At 46.4% G+C, this 12,733-nt stretch overlaps 1 protein-coding gene across 14 annotated transcripts in view; it reads left to right on the forward strand.

Moving 5' to 3' along the window:
* Positions 1–12,733, forward strand: part of KCNIP4 (potassium voltage-gated channel interacting protein 4) — a 383,464-nt gene that overhangs the window by 357,488 nt on the left and 13,243 nt on the right. For all 14 annotated transcript variants that reach the window (XM_083458476.1, XM_083458481.1, XM_083458477.1 and 11 more), the window contains one exon: positions 10,121–10,190. In XM_083458476.1, the coding sequence (XP_083314602.1) occupies positions 10,121–10,190 (70 nt within the window). The remainder of the gene's footprint in view (positions 1–10,120; positions 10,191–12,733) is intronic.

The following is a 12,733-nucleotide window of genomic DNA, read 5'->3' on the forward strand; positions in this document are numbered from 1 at the left end:
TTTAAACTGTGTCATCTCTAGTGTAATGGGAGTTAATGATTAAGCATTTGAGGAAATACAGAGTTTGAGTAGTCAAATTGGCTGGAACCTAGCAAAATAATAAGTTTGCTCTGGGCAAACGATTTTTTTAAAGTAGATTCTCTTTCATCTTCTTTTACTGTTAGGTTTCTATTTTTAAAAGATGAAATCCTATCTTGTCCTGGAAGGTCATGATCCCATAACAGAGACTGTGTGTAGAAGCAATATTCTTAGCTGTAATGAAGTGGCTAAAGTTTATTCCTGAAGAAAAAAACCTGATTCTCTTCTTTTTCTTTTCATTAAAGCAGCTAAGACAATTTTTTCCAAGCTGGTTTTTATTATTATCTTTATGTCCCCAGTTCTTATTTCTACACATTCTACTTGGTGACCTCAGAGGCGAGAACCTCTGACTATTGTAGCTATTGTCAGAATCATCTAGTTATATGAAATATCAAGAAGATAAACACAACAAAGTTCAAAAAATCTGCTTGAAATTACATGCTAATATTGCACAGCAAGTAACAGCTCCGGAAGTGGTGCACCCCTTCTGCTGAACCCTATCTTCTAGTTATCAAATCATAAACACAATATTATAATTGAATTACTTCTGTTGTTGCTCATAGCTCAAATCCTGCTCGCGAATTCATCGTACTATAATATTTCTTTAAATAGACTGAAAAAGGCATCCATTCTTCCATAAAACAGTCATCGTTAGATTCTCTTCATTTTGCTGTTAATTTTGCCAGCTTTGCAAGGCCCGTTATCTTACTTATCCATTCTTCATTGGTTGGAACCTCATCTTCCTTTTGTTTCTGCACTTACAAAATCCTAGCTAATTATTTTATTTTAAACACTCATATACCACTGTCATTAAAATATATCACAGTGGCTGGTGCCACTTGGTTTTTGCCAACCGTGTAGCAAATCGTCACAACTTTGTAAGTTTGGCTGTTAGGTATTGGTTCATGCTTTGGTGGAGGGGATTGTGGATTGGCTGTGCTTGCTCCTCATTTGTTGTTGCTGCTGCTAGGGAATTCCGTTAAAGGAATCCAGGGGCTCGGTTTGCTCTGTCCAATCCCCTCTCAGAGATAGGGCCATGCCAGAGTTCCTGGGAGCATCTGGGGTGAACTAAGAGGCAGAAATCCGCCTCTGTGCTCCCCCGGTATGTTTTCCCTTACTGACCTCTGGAGGTTCCAGTTGTCAGTCCTGTTCCTGCCACCATGCAGGTTCAGGTAGTCCGAACCAATGCCTAAGCAACCACTCACATGCTGTAATCAATAAAGTTGTGGCCAAATTAACGCCAAAGATCTTAAACAAATATTCTGTTTCCTGCGTGATTTATTTGGGAGGGGGTTTGGGGGTCTTCGCACGCAACAAACTATTAGCAGTGACTTATCTCTGTGGGTTAAACCACTGAGCCTAGGACTTGCCGATCAGAAGGTTGGTGGTTCGAATCCCCGCGACGGGGTGAGCTCCCATTGCTCAGTCCCTGCTCCTGCCAACCTAGCAGTTCGAAAGCCCATCAAAGTGCAAGTAGATAAATAGGTACCGCTCCGGCAGGAAGGTAAACGGCATTTTCATGCGCTGCTCTGGTTCGCCAGAAGCGGCTTAGTCATGCTGGCCACATGACCCGGAAGCTGTACGCCGGCTCCGTCGACCAATAAAGCGAGATGAGCGCCGCAACCCCAGAGTCGGTCATGACTGGACCTAAGGGTCAGGGGTCCCTTTACCTTTACCTTTATCATCATATGTGAACTGGACCTTTGGCTTATTGGACTGAGTGGGAGCTGCGAGGAAGCAAGCCAGCTCCTATCTGTATAGCGCTGCTATGGCTTCTTTTTGTGACCAAGAAATGTTGGCAGAATATTGGGAACTGAAACATATGCATAGCAAAAGGGTGCTGAATTGGAAAAGAACAGTGTGTCTGAGCAAGCCTACTGAGGATTGGTTATTCCGAAAATAAAACTGCTATATTTAGCCACTTCAGAAAATTAACGTATTGTTGGTGTAACACTTGGACTACGATAAATCTGCCCTTAAGACACCCATCCATAGCTAGAGGACTTGCACAGTGAAACTCATTGCACTTTTCAAATCCAATAAATTACTCGAGAAGCTAAGAAACTTAAACGATCATATTTATTATTCCCCTTCCACATAATTAATCATATGGTTGCTTACGGATATTGTGGTGCTGTGACAGGATGCTGAAATACTATACAATGGACTTGGTTTTTGTAAGGGGTTTGTTGTTGTTATTGAGCACATTGCTGCCCTCTTGTGTCTAAGAATGCTGAAACTCCCACTAGAAAGCAGAACTTTAAGTTTTATTACAGACCATTGTAAATAGTAGCATTTTGTGTGTGGAATTTTTAAAACGGCAGCTTTTCCTGTTCATGGCAGAAAGGACGTTAGAAGCATGAACCCCTAAGTCAGCCATTTTGTGAGGGCTTTCCTGCAGCTTCTTGGTCCAAACTTGGTCCAAATTTTGGTAACGAACATTCTTTGTACGCCTTCTATGACTAGCTGGTGAAATAACATGTAATAATTGTTGTGACGTGGGGTTTGTGATTTCAGCTCTCTTGACATAATCTGCTGGAGACAGTTCTCTAGTAACACTTCTTTATTACAGCAAACAAGACTGAAGACTGAGGAGGGGAAAGCTACATTTATAGGGACAGGGGACTAGCTAGAAAGGATACATTTTGGCGGGAACAATATCAGGCAATCACAGTCCTGCCTTTTGGAGGAAACCAATAAGACAGAGGATCCAAATACAGCAGTTTAAATGAACCAATAGTAGCTGTACCCCCTGAAACCAAAAGGCAGTTACTTTACCCTAATGCAAATATAGACAATAATAATACAGATATAAAATCCTTTGACTCAATACACAACACCCCTCCCCCCCTAGTGAGCACAGCAGACGTAATCTCTCAGGTACTGTGGGGTCCTACAACTTCTACTTGATCTCCTGACAACAGGCGTTGCCGGTTCTGAATTGGGTGTTACCTGTGGTAGAGGGGCTGCTATAGGGGTTTCCTCAGGAACAGATGGAGTCCCAGACATCTCAGGGTTCCCTACCTGTACCTCGTCATCATGAGGACTAGCAGACCCTGGTTCATTTGCTGAAGCCCCTGGTGACTGCACCTCTGGGCCATTTTCACTCTGGTCTTGCAGCTCTGCGTCGTTAGCCAGGGATGAATTATCTGACTCCTCCCTGCTGAGCGCCCGGCGCCTCAGCTGATCTATATGTCTCTTCCAAACTTGCCCATTTTCCAAGGTTACATAATAGGACACAGGTCCACTAGCCCGGGTGACCACACCAGCCACCCACCGCGAACCTCGTGAATAGTTCCTCACCCAGACCAGATCTTCAGGGGCGAGATACCTTGTTGTGTCAGTCTCAGCCTGGGGGGTTGCTCTTGAATTATGGTTTGGCATTTTATCCGGGTGGACATAATCCAGCACCGTTACCAGTCTTCTACCCAAGAGCAGCTCAGCTGGCGACTTGCCCGTCGCAGTACACGGCGTCGCATGCTGCAAAAATAACATTCGCGCGATGCGAGCTGACCAGTTACCCTCCATTAAGCGCGCAATGGATTCTTTGGCTGTTCTTACCATGCGCTCAGCCTGCCCATTGGAGGATGGGTGAAAGGGCGCGGATGTGACCCCTCTTATGAAGTTATCAGCCAAGAATGCCCTGAATTCTTGGGATACAAAAGCTGCCCCATTATCTGATACAATGGTCTCAGGTAACCCGTGGGTTGCAAACAGCTGCCTCAACACCTTGATTACGGCAGCTGATGCCATGCTAGGGACCATCGCCACTTCTAACCATTTGGAATATGCATCGACGACAACCAAAAAGACCTTCCCCTGGAATGGCCCAGCAAAATCTAAGTGCAGCCGGCTCCAGGGAGATCTGGACTGCTCCCACCAGTGAACTGGTGCTCTGGCCACTTCTGGCCGCACCTCTTGGCATGCCTTACATGTTCGTACCCATTGTTCTATGTTCTGGTCCATTCCAGGCCACCACACATAACATCGGGCTAGCGACTTCATCCTGACCATTCCCGGGTGTCCCATGTGAAGCGTCTCAAGCACCCTGTTTCTCAGTGGTGCTGGGATGATCACCCTATCTCCCCACAGGAGACAACCCTTATGCATGGACAACTCGTGCTGCCTTGTCGCATAAGGCCTGAATTTGTCTTCATGCGGACCACCTGGCCACCCCCTCCCCACCCAAGTGAGCACACGGGAGAGAACAGCATCTTTCCTCGTTTTCTCAGCTATATCAGTAGCCGTTACAGGAGCCCCCGGAAGTGTTTCCAGCATCATTATGTGCTCCGCTGGAGCGGGATCCTCATTGCTCCCGCCAGGAAGGGGCAATCGACTCAGCGCATCAGCGTGGCACAACCGTTTCCCCGGCACATGGGTCAAGGTGTACTGGAACCCGTTCAGGAATATAGACCAACGCAACATTCTGGGGGAGAGAATTTGTGGCGTTTGTTTGTTCGGGTTGAACAACCCTAACAGTGGTTTGTGGTCCGTTTCAATGGAGAAATGGCGACCGTACACATAATCATGGAACTTTTTGATTCCTGCCACAATTGCAAGCGCCTCTTTGTCAATTTGAGCATAGTTGCGCTCCGTGGGCGACAACGTACGGGAATAGAAAGAGATGGGCTTTTCCGACCCATCCAGTTCCCTATGACTCAGCACCGCCCCCAGGCCGTATTGAGAGGCATCACATGCCAGGACCAGCGGCTTTGACTCATCATAATGAGCAAGGACGCTCCCGCTACTCAGCATTCTTCGCAAGGAGTCAAAAGCCTTCTGCTGCCCCTGCCCCCATCGCCACACATTCTTTTTCTGCAACAGTCTATGTAATGGTTCAGCTACCGAAGCTTTATGGGGTAAGAACGAATGATAAAAGTTAATAAGTCCCAGGAATGACTGCAACTCCGTCTTGTTCTGTGGTCGTGGTGCCTCGATGATGGCCTTAATCTTAGCATCTGTGGGGTGGATGCCTGATGCATCAATTTTAAACCCCAAGAAATCCACAGCTGGCACCCCAAAACTGCATTTTTCCTTTTTCAGTTGCAACCCCACCTCCTTGAACTTGAGCAACACTGCACGGACACGCGCAACCAGTTCCTGTGGGTCTTTTCCAGCAATCAAAACGTCATCAAAAAATGGCAAGACCCCCGGCAGACCTCTTAACAGGCGTTCCATGAGCCCTTGAAAAATCCCTGGGGCCACACAAACTCCAAATTGTAATCTGTTAACTCTGAACGCCCCTTTATGTGTGACAATAGTCTGTGCTTCCGCTGATTGTGGGGTTACTGGCAGCTGTTGGTAGGCTTGTGCCAGGTCAATTTTGGCAAACACCTTGCCCCCAGCCAGTTTAGCCAACAGATGTGATACGACTGGAATGGGGTATGAGTTTCCCCTGAGTGCCTTATTGATAGTACATTTGTAATCTGCACAGATCCTGACTTCCCCATTTGCTTTAAGGGGCGTGACGATTGGAGTCTCCCACTTAGCAGAGTCCACGGGTGAGAGAACTCCCTGCTTGACCAATTTATCCAGCTCTGCTTCGATCTTGGGTTGCAGTGCAAATGGCACTCGCCTTGGTTTGAGTCGGATTGGGGCCACCCCAGGGTCCAACTCGAAGTCAACTGGGGGCCCTTTATAACAACCCAGTTTTCCATTAAAGAGACCAGCAAACTCTTTGCATAATGCCTCGCTCATCTCAGGGCAGGTTTGGATTGAATTAAGCCCTGATATACTCAGTCCCAGGGCGGGGAACCAGTCAGTGCCCAGGAGACTGGGGCGACTGCCCTTCGCAATCACCAGTTTGAGTACAGCCTGTTTGTCCCGGAACTGAACTCTCACGGCACACATTCCCATAACATGGATGCGGCCCGCTGAGTATGACTGCAAGGTTGCCGGGAAGGGCTCCAGAGGGGGCAACTTACCCCTGGGGAAGAATGTCCTCGCGGTCTGGTCCGACACGATAGTGAATCCAGATCCGGAGTCCACCTCCATGTCGCACTGCTGACCCTCAATCTTCACCTTGACGTGTGCCTTGCCTTGCGCTGGGAACTGCACGACCCTCCCGTTGATCTCCGTTACATAGTGGCAGTCCTTTAGAAAATGGGTTGCTGTGGGCGGTCTGCGATGCTCCAGTCTAGGTGTTCCTGTCGCTCCCAACGCCGCCGATCTACAGACCCTGGCGATGTGACCTGTCTTCCCGCACGTCCGGCACATAGCATCCCGGAAACGACAACTCTTCCGCTCATGGTTTCCGCCACAACCTGGACACCTGCCTCGGTGATCTTTGTGCACTGTGCAGGCCTGACGCACTGACTCGACCCCACGGACTGGGCTCTGGCTCGGAGTAGCCTCTAGCTCGTCCATGGCATGCGCAACTTCTATCTGTGGCTTAGGGGCCTTGCGACTGGCATCAAGCTCCTCTCTTTCATAATTCTCCGTGGCGGTGGCCTCCTTCAAGGCTGAAGCAAGGGTAACCTCTTCTTTAGCCACGATGCGTCTTCTGGCTTTCTTGCTGCTCAGACCACCGATAAACCGATCCAGGAGAGTCTCTTCCAGATTTTGGAAGTCGCAGTGCTGAGCGAGCTTCCGCAGTTCAGCTAGAAATGCAGATACAGACTCCCCAGCACGCTGCTGCCTCTCATGAAACTCCATCCGCCGGGCCATCTTGGTCTCAGTAGGCGCCAAATGGCTTGTTAGGCAGGCAAGAATATCTTTGAGAGATGTCTCACTTAGCTTCGCTGGAGCAAGCAATGCCTTGGCCAGCTTGAAGGTCTCAGGCCCACAGTAGCTCAGGAATGTGGCCCTTCTTTTGCTGGCATCGGTGATCCCTTGAGCCACTGCGAAGAACTCGAAGCGTTCGACGTAGTCTTCCCACGTGTGGGGCTCTGATGGCTGGAAGGGCTCCAATACCCTTGGACTCTCCATTGTCCTGTGGCAGGGTCGTCTTCTCAGCTGGCCAGTGAGTCTTGTTCTTAGCTGCAATCCGGACTCTGAGGCAGGGCTGCGTTTAACCGCTCCTCAGCATTCCGGATCCCACCTTCGTCGCCAGTTGTTGTGACGTGGGGTTTGTGATTTCAGCTCTCTTGACATAATCTGCTGGAGACAGTTCTCTAGTAACACTTCTTTATTACAGCAAACAAGACTGAAGACTGAGGAGGGGAAAGCTACATTTATAGGGACAGGGGACTAGCTAGAAAGGATACATTTTGGCGGGAACAATATCAGGCAATCACAGTCCTGCCTTTTGGAGGAAACCAATAAGACAGAGGATCCAAATACAGCAGTTTAAATGAACCAATAGTAGCTGTACCCCCTGAAACCAAAAGGCAGTTACTTTACCCTAATGCAAATATAGACAATAATAATACAGATATAAAATCCTTTGACTCAATACACAACAATAATGACCTATGGGTACTTTATAAATGGCAGAGTATGTAACTAAAGAGAATATTTTGAAAGCCCTGCATGGTGAAACCTGAACTCACATGGCTGAAGTAATAACTTTCATTTCATTTTATAATAACAATAACAATAAGTATTATTATTTTATTTATATGCCACCCATCTGTCTAGGTTGCCGAGCCACTCTGGGTGGGTCCTAACAAAATATTAAAAGCACAATAAAACACCAGCCATTAAAAACTTCCCTGAACAGGGATGCCTTTGGGTGTCTTCTAAAAGTCAAATAGCTGTTTATCTCTTTGGCATCTGATGAGAGGGTGTTCCACAGGGTCGGTGCCACAGCCGAGAAGGCCCTCTGCCTGGTTCCCTGTAACCTTGCTTCTCGCAGTGAGGGAACTGCCAGAAGGCCCTCAGAGCTGGACCTCAGTGTCCAGGCTGAACAATGGGGGTGGAGATGCTCCTTCAGGTATACTGGGCCGAGGCCACTTAGGGCTTTAATGGTCAGCACTAACACTTTAAATCGCACTCAGAAATGCACTGGAAGCCAGGGTAGATCCTTTAGGACCGGTGTTGTGTGGTCCCAGCAGCCACTCCCAATCACCTGCCTAGCTGCTGCATTCTGGATGAGTTGTAGTTTCTGAGTCACCTTCAAAAGTAGCATTGAAGTTGTCCAAGCAGGAGATAACCAGAGCATGCACCACTCTGGCAAGACAGTCTGCAGGCAGATAGGGTCTCAGCCAACAAACCAGATGGAGCTGGTAGACAGCTGCCCTGGACACAGAATTGACCTGCACCTCCATGGACAGCTGAGAATTCAAAATGACTCCCAGGCTGCACACCTGGTCCTTCAGGGGCACAGTTTACCCATTCAGGACCAAGGAGTACACAGGGTTTTGATACGTAGGAATGTGTATCATTGCTGTGCCCCTCCGCCCATTGTTCAGGTACAGCTAGTTTCTCAGTAGCTTCAGTTGGGAAGTTATTTCTCTTTTAAGGTGCATTGGGTGCTATTTTCATTATGTCTGATGAAGTCATATCTTGAGTGTGTGTCTGGCTTCCCTTCTGCTTTTGATAGCGATAGCTAAACAAACAGAAACAGCTCCCTTTCTTCGTTTTCTCTCTAGCAACCTTATCTACAAAACACTTGTGCCTTTCATCTTTCAGCCAATCAAAGCAGTAGTTTGTTTCCCAAGAAAATGATTTCCACAACCCATTTCCTGAGAACCTTCATATCACCTTTAGTTTCTGTTCTCGGCCACCAACCCTACTCGCCCCTCAAAAACAGAGCCAAGTCTCACAACACCCTCAGGCAACTGACCTGATCACAAAAAAAGGCATGTTCTGCATATTTTTGGTCTTCTTGAAAACAGGTGTGTGCAAGCCTCAAGCTGCACTACAAACTTGATATGTAGAATTGCATCCTAAAAATGCTCAACAACCTTTGTTCTAAAATCTCAGTTATAAAAGCAGATACAGTGATACCTTGGTTCTCGAACAGCCTAGTTTACGAACAACTTAGAACCCGAACGTCGCAAACCCGGAAGTGAGCGTTCCGGTTCTCGAATTATTTTTTGGAAGTCAAACGTGTCCTGAGCTTCCGTTTTTAGTGTTGCGCTTCCATTTTTAGAGAGACCACGCTGATTGGGGAGGTGGGGAGAAGCATCCCGGCAGCGCTCTGCAGACCATCTGCTTTGATGTGAGAGAGAGAGAGATCGAAAGATCGCACTGACTGGGACAGTGGGGAGAAGCATTTTAGGGGTAGTTTTTCAACAGCCTGGAATGGCTTAATGAATTCCATTTTGCAATACTTTCTGTGGGAAAGCGTGCCTTGGTTTTGGAATGTTTTGGTTTTGGAACGGACTTCCAGAACGGATTAAGTTCGAGAACCAAGGTACTACTGTATTATAGTTTGGTGCACTGTACATCTTTTGTAAATGGGGGCAGAGATCAAGGTAGGGTTGAAACATAACGGTGTGCCCCTGACCGATGCCAGTCCTTCCAATAGCCTCACTTTGCTCAGCAAATTAGTGTATTTTTTGCTCTATAAGACTCACTTTTTCCCTCCTAAAAAGTAAGGGGAAATGTGTGTGTGTCTTATGGAGTGAATGCAGGCTGTGCAGCTATCACAGAAGCCAGAACAGCAAGAGGGATTGCTGCTTTCACTGCGCAGCGATCCCTCTTGCTGTTCTGGCTTCTGGGATTCAGAATTTTTTTTTTTTCTTGTTTTCCTCCTCCAGAAACTAGGTGCATCTTATGGTCTGGTGCATCTTATAGAGCGAAAAATACAGTATCTTTCTAGTTCCTCTTTGAATCAGGATATCAAGATCACACTGATCACTGCAGATATCAGCTCAACTTATTTTAATGCAAGCAGCGTAGAATGTGTCAGGAATATAACAATGCTACTCACATTTCTCCTTGCAGTGAATATCCCTGCTAGGAGATGGGGGGAGCTCGTATGTGAACTTCTGGAGAAGTAGAGTCTGGACAGGCTTTGGCCCCTTTAGCAGAAAAGAACTTTTGTAGTTTTCGAAATCTCTTGTTTGGTAGTGGTGAAATCCTCGCTGTTTGCAGTCTCTTGTACAATTTGTACATGGGCATGTTATTCATATGCCTTCCTTGCCACTTTCCTTAGGAATGTCCCAGTGGGATTGTTAATGAAGAGACCTTCAAAGAGATTTACTCTCAGTTCTTCCCACAGGGAGGTGAGTACTCTGCGCATAATTAGTCTTGTTTGCATGCACAACCAATTGCCATAATTGCTTTGAAATTTGGCCTAAACAGGTTGTTGTTCTAGTTAATTAAGCCTTTTATACTACTTAATGGGTGGACAGAAGTACTTCGGGGTTTTAATTAAAGAGTGGAAATACCTACTAGCAATATCTATTTATAAAAGCACACCATCTGCAATTTGTTTGCTTAGATGTACAGCTTGCTCCATCCCAAAGGCTCTGGACAAGTAACAAAAGCAATAGTTAAATTCATATATTCCCTGTCGCCCTGTTTACTAACAAAGCCTTGAGGTCCCAAAGGAGCCCAAGTGGGTAGGGTCTTGCAAAACTCAGTACTGAGCTTTGGGGAAACTGCAGCAGGAGGGGGTTCTGCTTAAATCATCTGATTGGCGGTGCTTGAAAAGCACCTGTGCAAAGCACTTCAAAGTCAGGTCTCTGACTTTGTGCAAAGCACATTGTCAGGTCTTGCTAAGCCCCTTTCTATCTTGTGGAGCGCTTTGAAATGGGCTCTGCAAGCACAGGGCAAAAAAGCCCACCTGATGTCATGGTGTTGTCTAAACCAGCATTTCCCAACCTTGGGCCTCCAGTTGTTTTTGGACTACAACTCCCATAATCCTCCGCTAGCAAGACCAGTGGTCAGGGATGATGGGAATTGTAGTTCGAAAACAGCTGGAGGCCCAAGGTTGGGAAACACTGGTCTAAACCACTGAGCCTCTTGGGCTTGCTGATCAGAAGGTTGGAGTTTGAATCCCCACGACGGGGTGAGCTCCCATTGCTCTGTCCCAGTTCTGCCAACCTAGCAGTTCGAAAGCACGCAAATACAAGTAAATGGTGTTTCTGTGCGCTCTGGTTTCCGTCACAGTGTCCTGTTGTGCCAGAAGCGGTTTAGTCCTGCTTACAACATGACCCGGAAAGCTGTCTGTGGACAAACACTGGCTCCCTTGGCCTGAAAGCGAGATGTGCCACAACCCCATAGTCGCCTTTGACTGGACTTAACCGTCCAGGGGTCCTTTACCTTTTACCATGCGATTACCACAGGGTGGGGGAGATCATGACTTGGTCCACCACCCAGATCCAGCTCCCCATCCATGACTTAGACAAGGGACAAATATTATAAAGATATGGTTTCTTGGATAGTAATAAAGTAGAATGGATTAAAAAAAAAGTTAAAAGTAAGGTTAGATTAAAAGTCAACAAGATATGTAGATATCCATCATTCATTCATTTCTCTTCTCTGTTAAATTCCCAGCATCTTAATATTAAAGCAAGTAAGCAGGCAGATCTTCAGAGCACTGTATGTCCACTCAAGCGAAAAACACTTTATCAGAGGGGCTTCTTAGCTGCAACTTTGGAATACAGTCGTTCCTCGGAAGTCAAACGGAACCTGTTCTGCAAGTCCGTTCGACTTCCAAAATGTTTGGAAACCAAAGCGTGGCTTCCGATTGGCTGCAGGAAGCTCCTGCAGCCAATCGGAAGCCACTGAAGCCCCGTCGGACATCCGGGTTCTAAAGAATGTTCGCAAACCAGAACACTCACTTCTGGGTTTGCGGCGTTAGGGAGCCAAAACGTTTGACTCGCAAGGCATTCAGGATCCAAGGTACGACTGTATTCACTCTACAAGGCCATAGCATGGAACAGCGAGGCTCCATTTTTTTTTCAAACAGTATCCAAAAAGTCAAAATATTATTTAGCCCCGAAGTGTCTATAAGAAAGGCCCATTAACTTTCCTCCAACTCTCATTGCAGACTTTGGTTCTCTGTTAAATGGGTAGCCATCAGGGCCATCTAGAGTCTGTCATATGTTTGCGTGTGAATATCTTAATTATATTCCCGACATTGCTACACATATAATGAACCATAGAAAAAGAAATTAACTACAAGTGCTCTTAACATTTGCATAGGGGTTTTTTCCTTTGTTGTTCTTGCGATTTAATTTGAATCCATTCAAGAGCTGGCCTTAGAACCTTGCCGTGCTCCCTCTACTGAAATCTCTTTGCCACCCTAATCTCCAAAATCTAAAATAAAGCCCTCATTGAAGAGTTTAAGCTTGCCTGTTCCAAGTGTTCTAGCTGATAAAGAGTCTTTAATTGTGAAAATAAAAGTTGGAGATTTAAGAGGGCCCACCCTTCTGCGAAATTGCTGCGAGTTCTTGAGAACTGGCAACACAGTAGATAATTCTTTATAAGCTCTATATGTGCCTGTATGTTCACAATTATTCCCCTCCTACAGTATCTTACATTTGTGTGCGCAGAAGGAAATGTAGGCGGCAGTTTAACCGTGAGTCAAATCCTAAAGCTGGTGTGGATTTGAGATTCCCCAATTATCTCTGTGGGTTTTCCTTTGTTTTGCTAAGCCTGCTGCTTTCTCCCGCTCAACAAAACTGGGCATTTGTCACTGGTAATTTCCAGATCTTATACATTTGAGTATAGTGTGGGTCATATGCAATCACCCACTTAGTCTTCTTTTCCCTCTCGTTACTCAATATTTTCTTCTAGCATTTATTACGGCTTCTCTGTC

The sequence above is a fragment of the Podarcis tiliguerta genome, assembly GCF_965153285.1.
Source record: "Podarcis tiliguerta genome assembly, chromosome: 9".
NCBI lineage: Eukaryota > Metazoa > Chordata > Lepidosauria > Squamata > Lacertidae > Podarcis > Podarcis tiliguerta.